We start from the raw sequence: 24,886 nt of genomic DNA, 5'->3' as shown, positions 1-24,886 counted from the left end.
ACTAGATTTTTAGTAGGGTTGAAGTCTGAATGTGAACCGGTAAGAGCATAGATACTAGGTTGGTCTGCTTTTCCCTCTATTGAGGAAGTGTTTGCTTGTCTCCGGAGGATCTCAGTTGGACCCACAAAGAACTCCACTTTATCAGATAGGTCTGCATTTGTAGTAGCGAGAGGGGGAGGCCGTGGAGTTAGAGGAGGAGCTCGGGAATGTCAGCTTGGTTGTGGTAGTGGTGGTGGACCCGTGTACGGTCGTGGTGGTGGTCGTGTTGGAGGTTGAGACTCAGGGGGGCCCGTGGTAGAGGACATAGTAATGCTGAGAGGAGGTGTACACATTGTGGTTTGGAGGGACATACTATCAATTTCTATTATGATCTACATGGCCCACCTTTGACTTGGGCAAATCATGCAGCTGTAACTGGTGGTGGTTCAAGACAAGAATCTCAGCAAACTGATCAGATACCTTCTACATCTACAAATGCCTCCAGAAAGGAGATGATGAGTGTTCCACGGGATGAGTATGAGCGGTTCATTCAGGGTACGTCTTAGCAGAACACGACTACCCTTGCACATTCAGGTATGGCTGGTCTGGCATCCAAACCTTCCCATTGGATTATAGATTCTGGAGCTTCCAATCAAATGACTGGGACTCCAGGTGTGTTTTCATCCCTTCCTCCGTCCTCCACATCACAATCTATTACTCTTACCAATGGTCCTACATCTTCCATATGTGGTGTTGGTAATGTTGACATAGACTCATTATCCCTATCCTCAGTTTTATATGTTCCCAAGTTTCCCTTTAACCTAATGTTTGTTAGTAGATTGACTAAGTCTCTTAATTGTTTTATCACTTTTTACCCTTCTTGTGTGTTTTAGGATCTCAAGACGAGGATGAAGATTGGTGGAGGGCATGAAGTTGGTGGACTATTATCTTGATGGAGGTGGTTCAACAACAACCCTTTAGACATCTCTTTCTCCTCTTTAGTGACACTGTAGACTTGGTCATCCGTCTCTTAAAGCTCTTCAGTTACTTGTTCCGTCGTGGAGCCATCTCTCTACTTTGAATTGTGAGTCGTGTCAGTTTGGAAAACATCGTCGTGTTCCCTTTAGTCCTAGAGTTGATAGTCGTATGTTGAGTCCTTTTTCTTTAGTCCATTTGGACATTTGGGGTCCAAACAGAGTAGTGTATTATAATGGTTACAAGTACGTTGTAATTTTTGTTGATGATTATTCAAGGATGATATGACTTTACCTTATGAAAGAAAGGAGTGAATTGTTTTCTATCTTCCAAAAATTTTATGCTGAGATTTGCAATCAATTTGGTGTACACATTAAAATTCTTTGTTCTGATAATGGCCACGAGTATTTTTACACACCATTTCAAGAATATTTGGAGCAACATGGCATTATCCATCAAACCTCGTGTATCTACACCCCTCAACAAAGTGAGGTAGCTGAGCGAAAGAACCGCCACCTTTTGAAAACTGCTCGGTCTCTCTTACATCATATGAATGTTCCCAAACACTTTTGGGGTGATGCTGTGCTTACATCTTTCTTCCTTATTAACTGCATGCCCATGTCTATCCTTGAAGGTCATTCTCCATTCTCCGTTTTGTTTCCTACTTTGTCTCCTTTTTTGGGTGTGTGTTTTGTTCATAATCTTGGGCTTTGAATGGACAAGTTATATGCTCGATCCACTAAGTGTATGTTCCTTGGCTATTCCAAGACTCAAAAAGGGTAAGTGTTATAACCCTAGTTCCCAACGTTATTTTGTGTGTCTTGATGTTATGTTCTTTGAGTCTTTTCCTTTTTTCTCCAGGTTGGATGTTTCTTCTCTTCCAGTTCCTGTTGAGGACCCCATTCCTCTTGTTCTAGTTGTGACCAAGTCTTTGCCTCTAGTGCAACTTCTTGTTGAACGACCACCCATCTGACAAGTGTATATGCATCATTAGGTACCGGCTCCTCCCCCAGCTTTGTCACCATCGACAAATCCGATAGTTTTTCCCACGCCAGCCCCACTCTTGTTTTGACCTTGATCTTCCTATTGCTTTGCGGAAAGGTAAACACAATTGCACTCTTCACCCCATTTCCAATTATGTTTCTGTATCTCACCTTTTGGCTTTCCATCGCCAGTTTGTTTCTATGTTATCCTCTGTCTCTGTTCCCAAGGATGTCTAGGAAGCTCTCATTTCTCTAGGGTGGCACTAAGAAATGGAGGAAGAACTCTCAGCCTTGACTCGTAGTCATATGTGGGACCTCACCACTCTTCTGCCTAGTAAGCATGTTGTAGGCTGTAAGTGGGTCTACAGTGTTAAATATTTGCATGATGAGAGTGTTGAGCAGTTGAAAGCTCAGTTAATTGCTAAAGGTTATTCATAGATGTATGGTATCGATTACACAAACACCTTCTCCCCTTGCTGCTATGTATGATTAGCCCTTGTTTCAGCTTGACATCAAGAACGCCTTTTTACATGGTTATCTCCTTGAGGAAGTGTACATGGAGCAACCACCAAGGTTTGTTGCTCAGGGGGAGGGTGATAAGGTATGTAGACTTAAAAAGGTTATTTATGGGCTTAAACAATCCCCCTGTGCATGGTTTGGCAGATTTAGTGAAGTGGTGAAGAAATTTGGCATGAAACAATGTTAGGTTGACCATTCCGTATTCATCTATGAGTCCAGTGCTGGGAAGATCTTATTGGTGGTATATGTAGATGATATTGTTATCACTGGCAGTGATAGACCAGGGATTGACAGGTTGAAGACTTACTTGCATGATCACTTCCAGACAAAGGATCTTGGCAAATTAAGATACTTCTTAGGGATAAAAGTAGCGAGGTCCTAGAGTGGTATTAATTTGTGCCAAAGGAAATATGTTCTTGATCTACTAGAGGAGACAGGGTTGTTAGGTGCCAGACTAGCTGAAACACCCATGGAACCGAATGCCAAGTTGATTAGTGATGTAGGTGAGGAGTTTGAAGATTTTGGAAGGTATAGAAGGCTGGTAGGTAAGCTGAATTACCTAACCACCACTCGGCTTGATATCTCATTTGCAGCTAGTGTAGTGAGTCAGTTTATGTAGAACCCTCGAATTCCACATTGGGGGGTGGTTCTAAGGATTGTGCGGTACTTGAAGGGAGCTCCAGGTCGTGGTTTGTTATATATATTTGTGGAGGAAGTCTTGAGATAGAGGGATACACGGATGCTGATTGGGCTGGCTCCATATTTGACAGAAGGTCCACTATAGGGTGGTATTGCACTTTTCTTGGTGGCAACTTAGTGACATGAAAGAGTAAGAAGCAGATAGTGGTAGCAAGAAGCAGTGTAGAGGCTGAATATAGAGCCATGGCACACACAACATGTGAACTAGTGTGGTTGAAGCATCTCCTAGAGGAAATGGGGTACTCGATTGACACTCCTATGAAGCTATTTTGTGATAATCAAGCTATAGTTCATATCTCCTCTAATCCAGTGTTTCATGAAAGAACAAAGCATATAGAAGTTGATTGTCACTTTTACGTGAGAATGTGCTTAATGGAGTGATAAGTACAACACATGTGAACACAGGAAATCAATGGGCAGATCTATTTACCAAAGGGTTGAGTTGGGGAAGAGTGGACTTCATATGTAACTAGCTGGGACTATATGACATATACTCACCAGCTTGAGGGGGAGTGTTAGAGTTGGCTGTAGAGGGTTTGTATAGGCATTTTACATTAAGTTATATGTTAAGTGTAATTACTAGTAGATCTTAAGTTAGCTGATGTGTCTCTCACTTAAGTGAGGGCATAAGAGTAATTCTGATTTGTTTAGAAAGGTATAAATAAAGCCTGGCCGACTTGAAAGTTGATTTTTTTTTCTCTCTAGTTCGACCAGAACAGTTTTCTCTTCTTCTCTTCTCCCTACTGTTTCTACAGGGTCTTCTTCTTATTATTTGGAATTATAAGAACACTATACCTGAATTCTATCAGCTTTGATTGTAAATTTGGTGTCTGACTGGATTCTGGTGCATCCAGATTTCCTTCAGACTAGAAGAACAGAGTTGGGGGAGAATTTTTGGAATTTTCTTGAGTTATAGACTTGTAATCTTGATTAGTTCTTTATCTCTTGATTTATTTATTGTAGTGTAATTGGCATCTATGCTAGGATGTGGCTGGGTGTTATCTTAACATACCTCAGGTTGTATGAATCTTTTTATTTTAATGAAATCTTTTATTCTGGTTCTTCGAAAAAAAGGGTTAGCAACATCCAAGGGAGGGTTCCATTTGCAACCAAAAAGGGAACAAAAAACTCCCAAACAAGAGACAAAAAGGCAGGAAATTAGTAAGTGGGCTTAATCTCATCATTAGCATTGCATAGATGGAAGATGGGGGGGGGGGATACAGCAGTTAGGTCTCCTTTTTTGAAGCATGTCAGTAGTATTTATCTTACTGAGTGCTACCTCCCAACAAAAAGCTAGAATTTTAGGGGGGATAGGCTTACAGCTTTACACCACACTTCCTTGATCAGAGAGGGGACAAAAGAGAAGAGAACCAAAACATGGAAGGAGGTAGAAGAAAATAGCCCTGAGGAGGGAGCCCAAATCCTACTATCTGGACAAGATGTATCAAGAATGACTGTTTCAAAAGCTGCTAACAGGTCTAACAGAGAAGTGACTTCCCCCGTCCCTAACTCCTCTCCTTAGCCCCAAGTCCCAGGCAATCTCCTCTGATTTTCCTGTTCACTAACTAGTTATGGAGCCATACTCTTCATTGATTAAGAAGTGGCTGGAAGGCACCTAAAGTACTTTTGGGTTTATGGGAACCACTGACTATTGCAATAATATGTACAATTTCACTTAAAATATCTATAGCTATTTTTGTCACTTGAAACGTCACATACACATACATACACATTCCAACGTTGGCCATATTCCTTCTAAACTAATAATCAGCTCAGAGAGTTGCTTTAAGTAGCTAACTTCTCATTTATGATTGATTCTTAATGTACCTAGAGTATAACGGGAAAAAGAAAACTTCTAGGTGGACCTGCAAACAACTTGGTCAAATAACTAAAACACCTTTGCTACCAAAATACAAAAAGTACATTAAAAATTCAGAAATTCTCATATTGAACAATTGCCTTATCTCTATCAGCATGATACTGGGTACATCTAATAATGTCGCAGCCATTTTTCCTGTATGTTGATATTGAACATGGTGAACATCTATACATTTTTTTTTCTGTTGTCCTGTTTCCAGGACAGATCACAAAAAGACAATCCAGTTTACATTTTTAATTATCATTACTCAGTTGGACCCAAATAGCTCTTAATGAATATTGTTCATATTAACTAAATGCAAAGGGTTTTACTGCAGGATGCACAGAATAGGGTGGCGGCATTTGCTCTTTACCGCCTGTTTCCTGACTTTCCTGTTCACCGACTGATTACGGAGCCATACTCTTCATTCATTAAGAAGTTACTGGAAGGTGAACTTCTTTATACATTTAACATTTTAGCATGAGAGAGCAAGCATTATCACTAGCAAATTTTTTCCTTTCTTTTTATGTTCCCGTATTTTTAACAGTAGTTTAGTGCTAACAGTCTGGTTTAATTAACAGTTAAGGTTACATTTCCAAGTTTACAGGGGAATCCTTGGCCAAGATAGAGGACACTGAGGATATTCGAAGGGCTGATTTTGTGGATTCATTATTGAATTCTGGCAATTCAGAATCAAATACTTCTGTGGATTTCATGAACGATGCTCTTGATGAGAATCTTGTGATACCAGATATTCAGGAAAGCTTGTATTCTGCTGCTTCTGCAAAGCCTGAAAGTATGTCTCTGGACCTTTTATGTCTTTATCATATGTAAAAGTGGAGTCATTTGGCTTTAATTGACTAATAGTTGTAGAAAAAATGATGGATTTGTAGGTTGTAATCTTTTTTTGTAGTATTTTTGTTTTGTTTTATTTTTGTTTTCGGGGAAAGGTTGTGTGGTCCATCCGAGGATATGATGTTGAGGTTGTAAGTCTAGGGAGTTTCTGAGATGATGATCCAAATGTATTTTGGGGGAGGAAGTTGACAGGATTGGGTTTTATTTTCTGTTCTGTAGGTTTTAGGGTCTGTAGGGTTGAGAAAGAGATTGGATACTTGGGTCTTTTCTTTCCTTTTTTTTTTCCGGGTGATGCCTTATCACCTCCTTTGTAATCTTTGCCTTTTTCTTCCTTAATAATTTTCTTTATTATATACTTTAAAAAAAGAAAAGAATATCTGAAGAGATGATATATTTAGAATGACCTAACGTTTTACTTTGTTTTTCGAAAAAAAGACAAAAAATGTTGAGGTGGTGGTTTAACTGAACAGTATTTTTAGATGCAATCATGAGCACGAGGTTGTATGAGGGCATTACTTAAATAAATGATATAATGGGCAAGCTTATTAAGGCTACTCTAGCAAATTTACCCATCTATTTCCTTTCAGTGTTCAAAATCCCAGTAAAGGTTGCTAATAAACTAGAATAAATGATGAGAGACTTCCTTTGGGAGTCGGGAGAGGAGAAGAGGGACCATAGGGTAAGCTAGAAGGTGGTGACTAGGAGTAAAAGCAATGGTGGGTTAGGGCTTGGGAATATTAAGGAAAGGAATTTGGCACTTTTAGGGAAATGGTTGTGGAGATTCCCACTAGAGAAGGATAAACTATGGGGCAAAATAGTGGTAAGCATACATGGACTGGAGTTGAACGGATGAGATGCTGGAATTCTGGCTAGGACCACAAGTTCCTCGCCTTGGAATGCCATTCATGACTTATTACCAGATTTCTCCTCTCTTATCAAGTATGATTTGAACTCAGGCAACTCTATAAAATTCTGGGAACAAACGTGGGTGGGGAATGCACCTCTTAAGGACCAGTTTCCTTCTTTGTATGCTCTTTCTGATTTTAAAAATGAGTCAGTTTCCTCTTTTTTGACCCCACCCTCTTCCATTTCTGGGTTTGGTTGGAATTTGGGTCTGAGAAGGGTTGTGAAGGACTCAGACCTAGAGAGTATCTCATTTCTCCTCTCTATTCTTGATAATGTTTTCTTGGACCCTTTTAAGGATGACTCCAAAATCTGGACCCCAACTCTCACTGGTTCTCTCCTATGCCTCTTTCTTTAAAATACTAAGCCAGCCCACCAATTCTGTAACCCCCCCTTTCCATGTTAATGAGGTTTGGTGCAGGCTAATCCCTCCTGACGTTGGTAGTTTTTGTTGGGAAGCCTTTTTTGGAAAGAATCAATACTGGTGATCTGCTCCAAAAGAGGAAACCCAATACTTGTTTGTCTCCTCATTGGTGTGTTCTTTGTAAAGTTGATGGGGAGACTGGTTTTCATCTTCTCATGTCTTGCCATTTTGCAAAGTCTATTTGGGAGTGGACTTGCTCTCTTTTTGGGTGTACCTGGATTCCTCCTTCGAGTTTGCAAGGCCTTTTCGGTCCTTTTTTTTCAGGTGGCGTATGAAAAGGGGAAGGACTATGTGGAGAGGACTGAGGGTAACAGTATGCTGGTCTTTGTGGGAAGAAAGAAATTCCAGAATCTTCTCTAATGTAGAGAGAGGTGCTGAAGAGTTGAGGGCCCTGATCCATATAAGGGTTATTCAGTGGATGAAGTCCCTAGAGCTCTACACAGAATATATAGTGGATGATATGCTGAGGAAGTGGGGTGAGATTGCTATATGTACCCAGACTAAAGCTGGGGTGAGTGTGTCTTGGACTCCCCCACCTATGGGCTTCATAAAACTAAACTTTGATGGAAGTAACATAGTGAACCCCGGACAATCAGGGATTGGGGGTGTCTTAAGGGATGAGAATGGGGTCGTTTCTGCTATGTTTTCTGGCCCAATTGGAGTGGGTTACTCTCTCAAAGATGAGATCTACGCAGTTATAGAGGGTGTCCAGAAAGCCAGGGAGATGAATATCAGAAAACTTATAATTGAAGGAGACTCGGAGGTGGTGGTTGGGTGGTTGAACAAAGAAGAGAGTGGTTTATGGAGTTATAGTAACTTGAAGAGGAAATTCAGATGGATGGTTCGAGAAATGGAAGTTAAAATCAATTGGGTAAAAAGATCAGCTAATTCTTTTGCTGATGGGCTAGCTAAACAAGGGGTGGACAGGGATGTCATGTTTTGGGCACAGATGTAATTTAATTTTTCTCTTCTTATGTTCTCTCTTTCTCTCTTGTTTCTTCTGTTGGGGCTCATAATGTAGTTGGAAGATAAGAAAGTTTGTCTTCCTCTTTGTAATTATTGTGATAATTAATGAATTGTGTTATTGATAAAAAAAATGGGCAAGCTGATTAATTTTAAATTAGGGTAGAATGTTTTCAATATGAAGAAAATGTAAATATTCCTACATCAATAAAAAAGTAATGTTCCAAAGCTGTACAAAATTTTGTTCTTTTATTGTAATTGCTGAAACATTATGAAACGTTTTGGATTATTTAATTCCATACATTTTGTTCAGTAATTCCATTTTAGAATGTCAAACGTTTGATATTGAAAAACTCTACTTATAAGAAAAAAAACAGTGATTAGGAAACTGGATGGGACTGGATTGTCAAATCGGTTGATCGCAACCTGGGCCTATATTCGGTTAGGTTTTACCCTAGAAACTGGAATAAGTATAAAACTGCCAAAATCCGGCTGATTGTCTGGTTTAACCGAAAAACTGGTGAACCGGTGTTATCGGTCCCAGTGTCCTAAAACCACTTGGGTCTCAAATGTATGGAATTTTCAAAATGCAAATGGTAAGATTTGAACCCACAACCTTTTTTCCCATGTATATTGTCTTGTTACCATTAATCAACTTCATTGTCTGTGTTCATTTATGAATATTTAATGTACATATTGCTTTAATAGTTAATACATATGTATTATAAAGAAAATTACTGGGTTTGAACCCTAGTCAATTACTTTAAAAATTAAATAACTTGCCACGTACCCATCACATTTAAGTACAACATTATTTTATAATATATTTATAGTATTTATGTGATCCATGGTATATATATGTATACTCCAGCTTGAGTTTGTTAGATATCAGGTGGGAAAAGGAAATAAAATCAATTTTTGGACTGATCTGTGGTGGGGTGAGGATACCGTTGCTAACACTTATCCTAGAATTTTTAATCTTTCCCAATCTCATGAAGCCACGGTAGCCTTGAGCCTTCTCTCCTCACCCTCGGGAACTAATTGGAACCTATACCTCAAAAGGCCCTTAAGAGTGGTACAGATCGCTGAAATAGCAAGTTTGCTACGCTCTCTTACTGAGGTCTACATCTCTCCTGCTACCCCTGACCAAAGGATTTGGAAACTTAATCCATCCGGCAAGTTCTCCACTAACTTCTATTTCAAGGCTCTAGTGTTGGAAGATCAGGGGTTCTCCTTTTCCGGTCAAGAAGGTTTGGTGCTTACATATCCCCCCTAGAGTCTTTTTTTTTTTGTTTGGGAGGCTTGCACAAGGAGAATAAACACTTATGATTTGATTCAGAAAAAGCTGAAAGGCAGATTATGTATCTGCCCCTGTGTCTGTCCTCTTTGCCTCAGTAATGGAGAGACAACTGAACACATTCTCCTCCACTGTCCTGTCACGAGAAAGGTGTGGTGTTATTTCCTATACTTCATTGGATATACTTGGGTGTTCCCAGAGAAGGTGGAGGACCTCCAGTGGCAATGGCAAGGCAGAGGATTAGGAAAAAGAGGAAAATTGTACTGGAATACGGTGACTCATGCAGCGTTGTGAGGCATTAGGGGGAAGGTAGAAATAACAGAATAATTGAAAACAAAGCTAGAAATGCCAAAGACATAATTTCCTACATTATTTTCTTATGTAATTTTTCGGTGGTTAATTCTGGAGTGGTCAAAAGGCTCTTCCTTAAATGAAACATTTTAGAAGTGTTGTTAAAAGAGTTACTTCTTTTGTTTCTTTCTTATTCATGTGTCAGAGGGTTTATTTTTATTTTTTATTTTCTGTTGTATAACTTTAATTGGGTATTTTAGGAAGTTCTATTTATTTCATAAACAAGGGGAGTGTCAGAGGGTTTATTTTTATTTTTTATTTTCTGTTGTATAACTTTAATTGGGTATTTTAGGAAGTTCTATTTATTTCATAAACAAGGGGAGTTTATGTAAACTCTCTTAAACTTAGAGATTTGTTATAAATGCTAGCCTGGTCAATTGGGAGATCATTCTATTCTCTTCGAAGGGCAGGTCTTTTCAACCTTCTGTCTCTCTCTCTCTCTCTCTGCTACTGTAGTCTTGTCGTAGTGTTTAAGGTTTATTGGTGAATCCTCTTCACCTGCATTGTAATCCTTTCTTTTTTAATAATTTTTTGTATTATCAAAAACAAAAAGAAAGCCCTTAGGGTTAGTGGGATGATGGGTTCTAAGGAATTTTTAGTGGTGGTGCTTTGAATTTTTGTTGCCCGTTTTTGATTTGATTTTTCTCCCCATGTGGGGGGTTGGATTGTGTAGGGTTTGGGATACCTTTCTTTTGGTGGGAGCCTGTTCTCTCTCTCTCTCTCTCTATTTTGCTTTACTCAACATTTTCTCTTTATTACCTTTTGTGTTTCTTATGCAACCTGCTACTAATATAGAGAGATACTCTTAAGGATCTTTTATCAGCATTTCAACCTTTGTCCCTTTTGTCCTTTTGTCCATCTAACCATTAGAGTCCTCTATTTGCATAAGAGCTCTAATGTTTTTTTTTCATGGATTTTATTTTCTTATATTTTATTTTTAATGTGCTTCTTGCTTTCTTGTTTGTGGATTTTCCTGCTGTCATGTTATTATCTATTTTCCTGAATTTCTAATGTTTCTTACAGGAAAAAATAATCGTAAGGAAGTAGAAAGTGCCTATTTGAGGCAGGAACTAGAGAACAAAGGAAAAGTGCAGAAGTACAGGGTTGGTATATGCTTTTCAAAATTTTTTCTTGTAACTTCTTTCTTTGGACGAACATTGAAATGTGGTTTTGTTTTTATTGGTTAAACAAACTAGGTTTACCATAAGTTGAACTGCCTTCTCAATGTCAATCTTGCAAATTAGCCCCTCTCTACCACTTTTTAACCTTGCACCTACACACCGACTTGTAATCATCACCCCATATAGAATTTGAGTTGGACCCACTATCTCATGTAATACTGATCTCAACCTTCTTGAAAGCATTTTTGCGATAATTTTGTATGGGCTGGAAATCAAACTTACTAGTATGAAATCTTTAACTTTACAAGCTTCACCCACTTTAAGAGAGATGAAAGTTGCATTTGCACTTTTCTCCAACATTTTTTTCTTGCCAAACTCATTTGGCTCAGGTACCTTATCACCCTTAATTACTTCATTGACCCCCAATTTCATCCTTGCCAAACTCTCTCTCTAACCTATCTCTCATTAAATCTCCAATTTTGTCAAATTCCAAATCATGCAGAAAACACTTCCTACTTGGTTCTATCATGCACAACTGGATTAGCCAATATATTAACAGCAGCCTTATTATTATAGTACAGTGACATAGGGCCATCAATAGTGGACCTCATCTCTCCAAGAAGATTCTTAATCCACAAAATCTCTGCTACACCATAGGCCATAGTTTGACACTCTACTTTTGCACAATCTCCCACAAGAGTGCAATAGCCAATGGTGAACCTCCTATTATCCACAGATTTTGCTCAATTTGCATCAGTATACACTTCAAATTTGATGTGACCATTCTTGTTAAACAAAATGCCTCTGCTAGGGTGCTTTTTTAAGTATGTAAGTACCCTTCTGTAATAACAAGATGGGATGCTTTGGGAGAGTGCATATGCTGACTAAGAACTCCAACAGCATAAGCAATGCCTGGCCTCATCATGGAAAAATACAATAATATCTGGAACTGTTTTACATCTGGAATAGTCTTTTTTTTATCAATAACAGAATGAATTTCATTAAAATAAAAGAAGCATTACAAAGATGAGAGGGGAGATAAACTCTCTTAGCTCCCCCCCAAAAAGGAAGAAAAAAATTAGAAAATAGCCCAGAAATATTGCTTTTTCCCACCCCTTGCTTAGCCAAAGCATCTGCCAGACATTTAGCATCTCTCTTAATCCAATGCTGCTGAATTTCCACTCCTTGAGTAAGAAACCCGAACTTCCTTTTTTCATTAATGTAGTCCCACCATCCCATCTCCTCTTCCTTTTGAAGCCAGCCAATAACAAGCTTTGAATCTCCTTCAGTTATTAGCTTAGAAATATTTAACTCCTTAGCTTTCTTAATTCCTTCCATCACAGCAAGGGTTTCAGCTCTCAAAGAATCACCATCTCCAATAGGGCTGGACAAAAGAGCTCTGATTATGCCATCCTCATCTCTGAAAGCACCTCCAATTGCTGATGGTCCAGGATTACCTTCACTACTACCATCAAAATTCATCTTGATAAAACCATTGGTTGGAGGGGTCCAAGACGGTCTTATAACAGCTTTCAAGGGAGCAGAGACAGCCGCTTCTCTCCGCTTTTTCATCAGATCAGCAGTAGATACTCCTTCAAAGATTTTCAAAGTTTTCATCCAATGGATCAGCCTGGTTGTAATCACTTCATCAGGGTATCCCTAGCTCTTTCCTTATCAAGAAAAAATCCTTGATTTCTTTCTTCCCATTTGTCCAGCACACTACAGCTTTCATTCTCCTCCATAAAATTCTGCCCCTTCTCGTTTGCCAACATTAGTCTTACAGAGAAGACACTAGTGAGGAGATAAGCACCAATTAGGTCTTTTCTTCGGAGCAAATCACATGTATTAACCCTACCAAGAAACACTTCTCAACTAAAATCACCAATCCTAGGCAATATAGGCGTCCTGACTGTCACTAGTCGGGGTTAGGGGTACAAAGAAGTACAGGTGAAGGTACCTGATGGGGAGAGAGTCCAGATTTGGCAGTTACTACTTGAGGGGTCCAAATACACTCTCTCAAGACTTTGGATCAAGGTAAGGGCACTGTTACCTCACTATCCCTTAGACCTCTCCTTATGCCCAAATCCCAAACATATCTACAAGGAGTTACAAATGAGGGAAATTGCTCTTTAGTCTCTCTTTCACTTTCTCCAGTTCTGTGGTTCTGTTTAATGGGGGTGTTAGCAAGTTTGACCCACAATATACACCTCTATTGATGCTGGTCAGAAAATTCTCACCATCGGGAAGTTGTTCACAACACATTGTTCTCCACCAAAAACGCCATGAGTACACAAATAGAAAAGCTCAAATTGTAACAATATCATGAGAAATTATTTGTGTATGAAATATATACTATACTATAATACAACATAGACATATGTTTTGAATATAAAACATGTGTAAAATATATACTATACATTATATAATATAAAATATTATATATAATATATTATATGTGTCATATTATAATATAAAACAACACAGATACATATAATATTGTGGGTCAGGCTGGGTTTAAAGACTTGGGCCTAGGCTTGGCCTACAAATTTCTGGGCCTAGACACAAAACCTAAAATTTGTGGGCTGGCCCAGGCCAGGCTTGGAGGCAAGTGGATGGTTGAAGGGCTTTATGGATGGAATAGCATTCTCTATAAAAAAAAAGGATGGAAAAGTTCAATGGGAGTAGCTGATAATAAAATTGAAGCAGAAATAAGGAGGAATGTGAAGGGTTGGTTTGTGGCAATTGTGGAAACGTTTGGTGATAACAGAAGACAGCTGCTGTGTGTAACCGGAAGGAAGAAAGAGAACAGGGTGGTTCCTGTTTGCAGTTTTGTTACAGGAGTTCCTGTTCATACTGGAAGAAAGACAAAATCCAAAACTCTGCAATGTTCCAGTGGTCTCTGATGAGCATAGCTTCAGGAAACAGCTAAAGGAGGAAAAATAAAAAATGGAATCCCAAAAGCTATCTTTTGTAACACAATCAGAAATCAGAGAATGTTATTGGAAATGCAGAAAGGAGCTTGGGAGAAAAATGTGATTTTATCACCAGACAAAAGAGTTACTGATTGGTGAAGGATTTTGGAGGCGATTGTGGAGAAATTTAGATTAAAGGACCATGTGAGTATCAAGGCCTTCGATGATTCGAAGGCCGTGTTATTTGGGTTTGACGAAGATGTTGAGATTCCCACTACTGAAATGGTGGACTCTTCAGATGGCTTGGTAAATGCGGAGGTCTGGCATATATCCTATAATCAGATACCCACCTCTGTAGAAAATCTTGAGATTAAGCTCGTGGGTCTCCCCTTTAATCTTTGGAAAGCGGAAACCATTGAAAGATTGATACAGATTCTGGGCAGAGAGTTGATTACTTATAATTTTCAAGATCTGCACGCCGTGAGACTCAGAATTGCAGGATTGAAGCCTGAAGACGTTCCTAGATGCATCAGTCTGCTTGTAGATGGTCACTGGTTGAAGGTCTGGGTTTTGCTGGAAGCAGAAACGTCTTTATAGACAAAATGTTCTAAGGTAGAAGACGATAACTAGCTAGACGATTCTCATAAGTGTCCAGTTTAAGGGGTAATTCACAGAAAACATACCAACATCAACATGAAGCAATAATGTACTTTATTCATTTACAAATAAATGTTCATGTACATCAGTCCAATTGGAGCTTAGGGCATATACTGTCTAACATGATGCACATGAGAGAGATTGTGAGAATAAGGGGAAAGGGGAAGTAGGTGATGGAGAGGGCGTGGGGAGTCTGGAGGGGAGCTGCAATGAGGATGGTTTTAAATCCGAGGAGGTAATGGTAGGAAGATTGGATGTTGATCTGGGTCGTAGGAGCAAGCTTGATGAATAGGAAAAGAACCAGATTACTGAGGTGATCAACAAGAAACCTCGTAGTTCGATAAATCATAATGCAGTGCATTTGACGAGATATTCTCCAGGCTAAAACTTGGTCTAGCAGGGGCAGGACCCACGAAAAACTACAAATGGGTTTATAAGAGGAAAAATTAAGAGGCAGTAGGTCATTTGGCACTGATAACAGGGAGACAACGATGCAACGCCAGCCTGTGTCCTCTCATTTAGGAAAGGGGCAACAAAAGGACAAAGTGTGTGTTGATGGCTCTGCTTTTGGTAAGAGTGAGACAATGCAAAACAACGGTGGTGTTGACAACAAGACAAGGCATGGAACTCTTCATAACCTGGTGAGTAGAGAGGTCACAGTTGGAAAGAGCCTGGGTTTATTTTTTTGGGGTGGTGAGGAGTTTACTAGAAGGGTCTTTGAGGTGTTTGAAAGAAGGAAAAGGGGAGAGAAGACGAACAAAAAACCTAATCGGGATGGCAACAAGCGTTGGGACGAAGATGCTTCAAGCCAGGAGGATGAGTTTGTGGTGAAAGATTGAGGCTTTGGTCGTGGAGCAAGGAGGGTTTAAGGTTCTGTTTAGGGGTGGGTTTGGATGCTTTTGCTCTTATGGGGATCTCTCGATTTGTTTTCTTGGCTTGTGCTTGAGATTGTTTTGAGAAAAGCTTTAGGTTTTTGCCATTTGGCTTTATGGGCTTTAGTATGGGACCTTTGAGATCTTTGTTGGGCTCTTTGGGTTTGTTTCCTCTTCAGGTGATGTCTTATCACCTTCCTATTGTATTCTATTTTCTTTTCTAATGAATTTTTATCTTATTCTTCAGAAAAAAAAAGTCACCCCAATAATTTCTAGGACCTATCAATTCCATTACAAGGGGTGAAAGGTGGACCTTAGAGAACATAGAACAAGAGATTGGTATCCAGAATTGGTCTTGAGGTGAAAGTTAGACTTTAGATGAGACCAAGCAATAATTATATTTTGTATGAATTATCGCTTCTTTGGTTTTCCACCCCTCTGAGCAAACACACACACGTACACACACAAAGAAACTAAGACATTACTTTAATTCCATGAAATGCAGATCTTCCAGTAATATTATAATGATGGTATGTTCTCTTGGCAGTTGTCTTGTCTTGATCTTGCATTTAACTTGTGTTTTAAGACGTGGCTTTTTTTTGAGTCTTGTTTTGCTTTGACATATTGATGTTTTGCTTTTCAGGAAATGTTAGGGTTTAGAGCTGCTCTTCCTATTGCTGAATTGAAGGGTAACATATTGCAATTGCTGGAGGAAAATGATGTTCTTGTTGTTTGTGGGGAAACTGGTTGTGGAAAGACAACTCAGGTCAATAATTGTTTCTCATGCTATTGTTACGATTTGAGCCTTTCAAGTACTCATGGTGTTTGTATTCCCTTAATGTTTAGAAACTGCTAATTACAAGATTGATTCTTCCTAGTTATAGGTGATGCCGGTTCTTTTAATCCCTCTATTTTGAGCAGTTGTATTCTGAAGTAATGATTCTGTAGGTTCCACAATTTATATTGGATGACATGATTGAAGCAGGACTTGGTGGATATTGTAACATTATTTGCACTCAACCGAGGAGAATAGCGGTATGAGATACAAATTAATCTTTGAAAGTTGAATATTCTTGTCTTAGTTCAAGCTTCACTTTCTGTATCACTAGTTTGTTATTGGTATGTTTTGTGACATTAAAAATCCATGGCATGTTATTTAGTTTTTTTTTATAAAAAATCTTTATCTTTAGATGTTCAACAATTTAGCAAGAAAATGACGTTTGACATTTACTGTGTGTGATCTTTAGAAGGGAAACAGTATTTTGTTCACTGTAAATCTCAAATTCGTATCAAATCTTCTTTTCAGTTTTCACCATCGAATTGGTCATCATTGTGCTTGGCAATGATGCAACTAGTTATGTTATAACAGAGGCACACCATGTAAATTGCTGGTTGAAAACTCTATTGATAGTGCTCATCTATCTTAAGCCTTGTTGTTCCAGTAAACATATCGAGATTATAGAGCATTATGTTTTGTTGATAATAAAATAAAATTCATTACAAGAAAAGAGAGAATTTTTGATTGTTGATAAGAAATCACCAAAGACAAAAAATAAAAACCTTTCCTAGCCGTTGCCTGCTAACCCACAATCATTATCCCAATTTACAGTATCTCTTTTTGGAAATAAATAACATTGAAATTTGAAAATTACAATATCTTCCCTTATGACATTGATAATAATGACACTTAACTCTACCAAACTACACCCCCATTATGCACTTTATACTTAATGATTACAAATAAGGAAGAAAGTTGCCTTCCGAAACTTCCTGAGTGCAAACTTGAAACCCACTTGAGTTTGCACACTTGAGTGCGTATCATGACTTGTTGGGGTATAGTAATAACATTATCTTGGTTAGTCATGTGGTGTTTTTTTATTAAATTTAAATTGTTATTATTAGTACACGAGTTCTTGATATACAATGGGAGCTTTTCCTTCTGCATCTGAGCTAAAGGTTGATTTCCTGCTGAGTTTTTGTGTAGGCGATATCTGTTGCGGAAAGAGTAGCTGATGAGCGATGTGAACCATCACCAGGTTCAAATGGTAGCTTGGTTGGTTTTCAAGTTCGCCTTGACACTGCTAGGTGACTATGTTTCTTTGTTTTGTTTTTGAACTGATCTTAAATAATATAACTGATTATAGCTATTTAAATGTGTCATTTCTTGCCCATTGCTTCAGCTATATAGTTGGGGTAATGATCTTCTTTTCGCTGGATGGATATCACAATTTCAATTTTACCAGTCCTCTCTTGAAGTTTCTTCTCTTATCTGCTTTTCTAAAATTCAGTTGTACAATGAGATCCTGCCTATTTTTTCTCATCTAGTTGTTAGATGCTACTTTAAGTAGGATTTTACATGCTTTAGCAGAAAGAGAAGCTAAGAGAAGAAAAGGAAGGAAGGATGTAGGGGAAGAAAATTGGGGGAACATTGGAAGAAGTATTTTTAGTCCCTATTCCTATCTTTTATTTCTTAACATACACATTATAGGAGTAAAATGCCCCTGTTGCAATCAGCGTTCAAAATATCGGTATTGTGTATCATATCGGGAAACTTGGATACCGATGCAAGTATGAATACACTTTGGATAAGCATGAACATGGTGGACAGCTATGGATATGCTTGGATACGTTAGGGGAACTCTTACAAATCCCACAAAAGCATCAATGACATTAAATCTAAGGTTGAAGTAACTAAAGGCATAAACACTTAAGAACTGCACATTTTAATAGATTACATGAATTATGTAGAGATACAGTAGAACATTGAAATAAGAAAAATAAGAGAGGAAAGTGAAAAAGAAGCAGAATGTTCTTTGAGAAGAAGAGAAAGATGAAAGAAGAAGATGGGAGAAAAAGAAAGGGGTGCCAAAAAGCATTCTGGCCGCCCCACTAATTAGTATTTATATTAAAAACATAAATCTGTGTGCAAGGACAATAATGCCCCCACTAAGGCAACTATAACTAGAATCACTATAAACAATAAAGATAAAGGGCTACAGCCCAAGCCCAATAATAGATATAATAATAAAAAGCATAACAAGAAACATGAACTATTAACACTCCCCCTCAAGTTGGGAATAGGTGTCACTATGAAAGTATTCTCTTACATTATTTGACCCGAAAATCTGAACCTCAACCTGAAAATCTGAACCGCCTCCAGCTTCATTTTCTTCTTCAGGCCAACACTGGGACGTTTTTCCTGCCAGATCCAAGTCAAGAACAGAACCTTGCCCATCACCAGATCCACTTTCTCCTGTATAGCACAGCCCTCTTTCACTCTAATTCTCATCCATTCACAAGTTCGAAGTTCCTCCGGAGTATAATCTATTCCAAAAAAACCCCCACAGAGATCCCCTATTGCCTTCATCAGACTTGGACACCACAGCATCAATGGTAGTCCAAATACCCTGATCCAGAGTTCTTCTGGTTGATCTTCTTTGCCTTCTACTTCTGGTAGGAAACATCTGACACTTGCTCCCCACCAGTCCAACAGTAGGGGTATCTCCCCCATTTTCCAGGGACCGTGCTCCAATACCCAGTTTGCTTCCCTTCTCGAGGGTAGGATAAACAGGAAGAGGCCTTGATTACTTAAACACCATTAATCGGAGCCCAAGCATGGCATGCCCAGTATTCAACTTCCTTTAAACTACCAGATTTTCAAACCTCCCCACCAAACATCCCTTGAGAAACTCCTTCCTTGCCTCCATCCCTCTCTCTTCCGTTTCAAGGAACCACTTATCCCCCTCCTTTTGGACTAATGTTTCTCCAAACCCTGGCCATGCTCCCGCAGTGACCGCATTGCTGAACTGAAGTTCTGTCACACCCCTGATTCAGTCCCTGGCTTGTTATACTAAGATTTTTTTGATAAATAATTAAAACCTTTTATTAATTTAGAAATATTAGCATTGCTGAACTGAAGTTCTCTCCACTAAAGAAGAAAACGAAAATAATAAGTTACAGTTGTGCCCAATACAAAAGTTCCCTAGCTGCCCCTTGCTTGGCTAGACAGTCCACCGTAGCATTAGCTAATTTCCCCACCCATTGTATTCTTAGACTTGTTATACCAAGATTCTGCCCCCCAATGATTACCACCCCTGTGTGCTCCCCTAACTCCTCTACCCATCGAGAGATTTGGTCCTGTTCTCAACATCAGCTCCCCTCTTCTCAACATCAACTTCCGTTGTCCCATCCATTCCCCTCAACTGCTATTCTGGTCTGCTCTCATTGGCATCCGTTGTCCCATCCGTTCCTCATTTTCTATCCAAATATTGACTTTTTTCTCCCCTCTTATTAATCTTTTAATTGGCTCATGGTATTGCACAAGAGATTGTAAGTGGATGCTTTTTTCTTATTGGCCGTGTGTTTATTGTCTACATTCTACAATGTGGTAAATATTGTGATACATCAAGATGCATGCTATTATTGGCTTTTACTTAATTATTGCTTTATCTGTTTCTATTTCATTATATTCTGATTGAGACTCTTATTCATGATGAACTATTAAACTGGCATGCCCATTTACTTTGTGCTTTAATAATTGAACATTTGTATGTCTAAAAATTTCATATTTTTCCTGTGATACTCTGTTATTAGGAATGAAAGAACCAAGCTTCTTTTTTGCACAACAGGCATTCTGCTTAGGAAACTGGCGGTAAGCTTGCCATATATTGAACGGTTTTCATATAGTTATAATATATTACTTTCATATGCTTCTTTAATTCTCCATTACAAGTAGTCACACTTTTCAGTTATTATTTCCCCTTCAATGTAGTAACCTTTTACTGTTTTTGTGCTGGTGATTTTACTTTGGTTCTGTTTAATTTATGTGCTCTCTGTTTGTTATTATATCATTGGATTGAGAAGTATAAACAAACTGCGTGCATTCATTCTCCATTGCATTGTCATGTATCTTTTTCAAAAAAAACTTGTAAGCATATTCTAAGAGAAAGTTGGTTGGAAAGGTTTCATTTATGCTGTCTGTAGATATTCAGTTAGAAGGTTGATGTTGCTTGGGTCCTGGTATGGAGCACAACCTTAAGGATGTATCTCATTGTTTGAAAGTGGTTGTTGAATGGGAGGTCTATTTAGCATGATCAGTCATTGAGGGGAGGAGCTGGATATGATGGGTGAAACATGTAGCCAAGGTGTCGTTCATTTTCTGGGAAGTGGGGGTGGGTCCCATGGAAAAGAAATAATTCCGTGATCGTATTTCATTATTAGTGGGTCCCATGGAAAAGAATGATTCCCTAGTGGCTCATTTACCTAGGCAAGTAATATCCTCCTAAGATTTAGGTAAATCACTTACCCTTCTGTCAGAAAATTGCTTATACGTGATGGGACAATATTGTCCCTTCAATAATGTCACTTTTTTGGATAAAACTGTCATTGCACAACTTTACCTGGGGAATAAAAGAACACTGGTAAGTGCACTTATCCAGGTAAGTGTTTCCCAGGAATCACTTGCCTGGATAAGTGCATTTGCCCAAGTAAATGACTTATCGAGATCCGAACGAGGCCCAATATGTTGGGTGGGTTTTGTTGGCTTGTTATCACTGGAAGAGCTTCTAAACTATGATACCTAGATACCTGTACTTGCCTTTGTACTGATGTCAGATGCGATACTTGTTGGATATAATACTGGATACTGCATGGATACTTCTGCACATACTCTATATTATTAACTCTTCTGAATATGTAAAATAGTATGCTTTAACGAATTTTACTATAAAAATTTTGCACATACTAGAATTAACTAAAGTTGGCAAGATATATGTCTTCAGAAATGACTTTTATCTTCAAAAGCTATATATATATATAAATGCATGATCATGGTTTAAAATGTCCCTAAATTTCCCAATATTTCCACAACATATTTCAATTTCCATGCGTAGCGACTAGTGGCATGAAATTTTACTGGAATCGACATGTACCAGCACTATGCAAAGTATAAGAGATAAAGAACAGTGATCATGTACACCAAAAATGCGTTTTAGTGGAAGTGATCACGTAGGAAGTATCTCTGCAATATGGAAGTTGCAGTGGAGGTGAGAAAGGCAAGGAAATTGGAGGAGAGAATGAACATCTTCCAAGCAAGCTTGATAGGTCGAATAGTTGGGAGAGATGTTGAAATAACGGAGTTTGAGAGTTGGGCGATGGTAGAATGGGGAAGAGATAAGGTCATGGGAGTGAGGAAGTTGCAGGCAGAGCTCTTGCTACTAATGTTTCATAGCTGAAAGTTCGCAGAACAGGTGCTGGAGGAAGAGAAAGAAAAAGAGAGAACATTCGATCTTAGGCTAGATTGGTGGTTGCCGGCGGTCGGAGAACTGGTTGAAGACAGACGGAAATGTGCGGTGTGGATAGATGTTGTGGGAATCCCTATTCATGTGTGGTGTAACAGAACATTTGAGGAGATCGCTGCTGCCTGTGGTAGACTCGTAAGGCTGGACGATAGGATTAGAACTTGGGACAAAATGGATATGGTGAGAGTTTTGGTAGAAGTAGAAAATGTAGCAGCAGATGTCCCAAAGAGGATTGCTTTAATCTTTGCAGGGGAATGGTATGATCTAAGACTGATAGTGAAAGGAATGGACGGCACTTACCATAAGGTAGAAATGAAACCAGAGGCGAAGGGATCTTCGGATGAGAGGAGAAGAAAGAAGGAAGGGCAGAGGAAGGAGGAAGAAGAAAGGTCGGTTGGAACAGGGTATACAACAGAAAAAGAAGGCACTCTGGCAGTCCCCAGAGTCCAGAAGAAGCAGCTCCAAAAGCTGGGGGCAGAAACTGAGAGAGAGAGAGAGAGAGAGAGAGAGAGAGAGCTCAGACCAGAACCAGAAGAACCAAGAAGCAACAGAAGCCACGGAAGTAGTACAGAATGGAGAGGTGAACATTAACAAACTAGTGGAGAGGGTGGTAGAGATAGGAAAATCCCATGGTTTAGTTTCTTGGGGAAGGGAAGGCTTTGCGAAAATAGCTTTTGAAAAGTTTGAGAAAAAGAAAAGAGAAGAGAAGAGAAGGGAAGAAATTCTAGAAAAAAACAAGGGGTGGGACAATGAAGGGGAAGAAGAGGAGGGTCTGGATGACACTGAGTGACTTTTGGGGGTCGGGGAAAGTGAGGGGGAGGGGGAGAAAATGAGGATACTTAGCTGGAAGTTGAGGGGTTTGAGGGAAAGGGAGGAGGAGAGAGTTAGTGAGGAATTTGAATCTGATTTGATTGAGAATTTCTGGGGCACATTGGAGCTGAATCCATATAGATTTGATTCTTTTTCAGTTTGATCAGATCTGTATGTGGTTTGTCAACTTGACAACCATTTGTTGAGATGTACGGCTTTTTTATTTTAATAAAATTTTCACTGTTATCCTTCAAAAAAAAAGATTATAACGTAAGTTGGTGATAATATTGTAGATATGTGTAGTAGAAATATTATTGCCCGCCTAATTTAAATGATTACCATTTTGAGCCAGCTCAATATTCATTTCAAACTTGAAGTTAAATATTAGTTTGTTTGTGTAATAGATTATTTGGTTGATCTATTAACCATTTGAATTTTCTATGAATTTAAATTTTGATTTAACTCATTCTATAATGTAGTTTTGAATCATAAGGTTTTCAAGACAATTTTAGAATGTATTTTTTTTTGTCTATAACCCTAGTTTCTTAGCATTGTTTAATAATTTGGAACAAGATAATAATTTAAAAGGTGTGCCTATGCTTCTCTTATCATTTCAAAAAAATATTATTCTATATTTTTTAATATTTTACAGTGCTTCCACCATGTATATAATTTTTACAATATTTCCACACGATATTTCTGACATTTCCAACATGTTTCCTATATTTGGCTGGCCGGCATTTCCACTGACACCATGTTAAACCTTGTGCACTATATAAGCATATTATATTGGATACCAGCATAAATGTCTAGAATTTTAGGAAATGGAGACTCGTATCCCTAGTCCATACTTCCTGAATCCATGTCTGTGTCCAAATCTGTATCTGGGCATCATAGCTTTCAAAAGATTACTATGGCTCAGGTTATAATTTGGGTTGAGTATCCTCTCATCTTAGCAGTTCATTAGCAGATGCTTTTAAGATATAGTGTAGGATTTCAATCTGCTTCTGATATTGATGCCAGGGATGAATCATAGTATAGTAGCAGAAGATGTCGATGCTTCAATTTTGTTCTCATTTTTGTGGGATGCAAAATGCTAATACCAAGGTAGGTGGGTTAGTATGGGTTTAAACTTAGTTATGCATTTATTGTAATGTAACTATTGTTTTCATTTTTCCTTTTGCTTTGGGATGATATGTAGTGGTGGTTCTGTTTTTTTCTGCTCATGTATTATCTTTTTGATCCCATTTCTGAGTTTTGTTAAAGTTCCTCATTTTCAATTAGAAATATTTTTTTAGAAGTTGATTTTTCATTATATCTAAGATTTAATGAGTTATTCCTCTTAGCCCCTTCTTCCTCCCCCACCCCCCCAAAAAAAAAAGAAAGGTAATGTAGTTTATTTTATGTGTACATTATATTTGTCTCTTTCTTGAGAGGTTTCAATTTTGCAGGGTGACAAAAACTTGACTGGTGTCACACATGTTATAGTTGATGAAGTACATGAACGATCTCTCTTGGTGAGTTAGGTGATATTATGTTCTCTGTCACTTAATAATGCTTTGGAGGAAGTAATTTATTCTGTTCTTTATATGTATATTTCTTCTACATTATAAGGGGCCTCTGCTTAGTGCAGTGGAAAAATCTCTGGCTAATAAGTGTGAGAAAATGAGTTCATGTATGAGAGAGACAACTTTCTGAAAAAAATAGGAATGTTTAGGTCTGTTTCTAGTACACCCCTCCCAAGACTGTGGATATCTATTGTGATTATAAACATTTTGTAGAAATTAGCTTTTTTGATCCATTTAAATTTTCATATGAATTTCTAAAGAATTTTATATCTAAAATCAGTACATGTCAATCTAATCCTAGAATGACAAAGTTCATACCTCCTCCACACCAAATAAATAAAAGATAAAAAATAGAAGAAAATGTCAAAAGTGGAAAACTTCATCTGAGACTTTTTGGCTATCTGTAAATTGGATTTAACTAGATTCATGTATAAAATGTCCTTGTGCTTACTGGGTTGGTAATTATATAACTCATATCGAAATCAGACCAAATAGGTAACTTTTAGTTGGAAGAATTTTAGCAGAAATTAATATAAGTGTGCAAGGAAGAATAACTATAGTGAAGAGGAAGACATGCTTATCCCCTCACTGTTGTGTTCTTTGTAAAGTTGATGGGGAGACTGGTTTTCACCTATTGGTTCCATGCCAGTTTGCAAGAACTATTTGGGAATGGGCATTTTCCCTTTTTGGGCGCAGCTGGACCCCTCCTCTGAACTTGCAGAACCTATTTTCTTCTTCCTTTTTCAGGTGGCAGCTGAAAAGGGGTAGGACTATGTGGAGATGCCTAAGGACTGCTGTATGCTGGTCATTGTGGGAAGAAAGGAATTCAAGGATTTTCTCT

At 38.4% G+C, this 24,886-nt stretch overlaps 1 protein-coding gene across 10 annotated transcripts in view; it reads left to right on the top strand.

Annotated features, from left to right (window-relative positions):
- LOC104596751 (RNA helicase family protein) overlaps positions 1-24,886 on the top strand; it is a 164,166-nt gene that overhangs the window by 12,432 nt on the left and 126,848 nt on the right. For all 10 annotated transcript variants that reach the window (XM_088887015.1, XM_088887019.1, XM_019197687.2 and 7 more), the window contains 8 exons: positions 5,351-5,462; positions 5,621-5,809; positions 10,830-10,909; positions 16,012-16,134; positions 16,317-16,403; positions 17,353-17,453; positions 19,962-20,019; positions 23,929-23,994. In XM_088887015.1, coding sequence (XP_088743141.1) covers positions 5,351-5,462; positions 5,621-5,809; positions 10,830-10,909; positions 16,012-16,134; positions 16,317-16,403; positions 17,353-17,453; positions 19,962-20,019; positions 23,929-23,994 — 816 coding nt within the window. The remainder of the gene's footprint in view (positions 1-5,350; positions 5,463-5,620; positions 5,810-10,829; positions 10,910-16,011; positions 16,135-16,316; positions 16,404-17,352; positions 17,454-19,961; positions 20,020-23,928; positions 23,995-24,886) is intronic.

The sequence above is a fragment of the Nelumbo nucifera genome, chromosome 5 (genome assembly GCF_055504915.1).
Source record: "Nelumbo nucifera cultivar China Antique chromosome 5, China Antique-T2T, whole genome shotgun sequence".
In the NCBI taxonomy this organism is placed as follows: Eukaryota; Viridiplantae; Streptophyta; class Magnoliopsida; order Proteales; family Nelumbonaceae; genus Nelumbo; species Nelumbo nucifera.
This window is presented reverse-complemented; position numbering and strand designations above follow the sequence as displayed.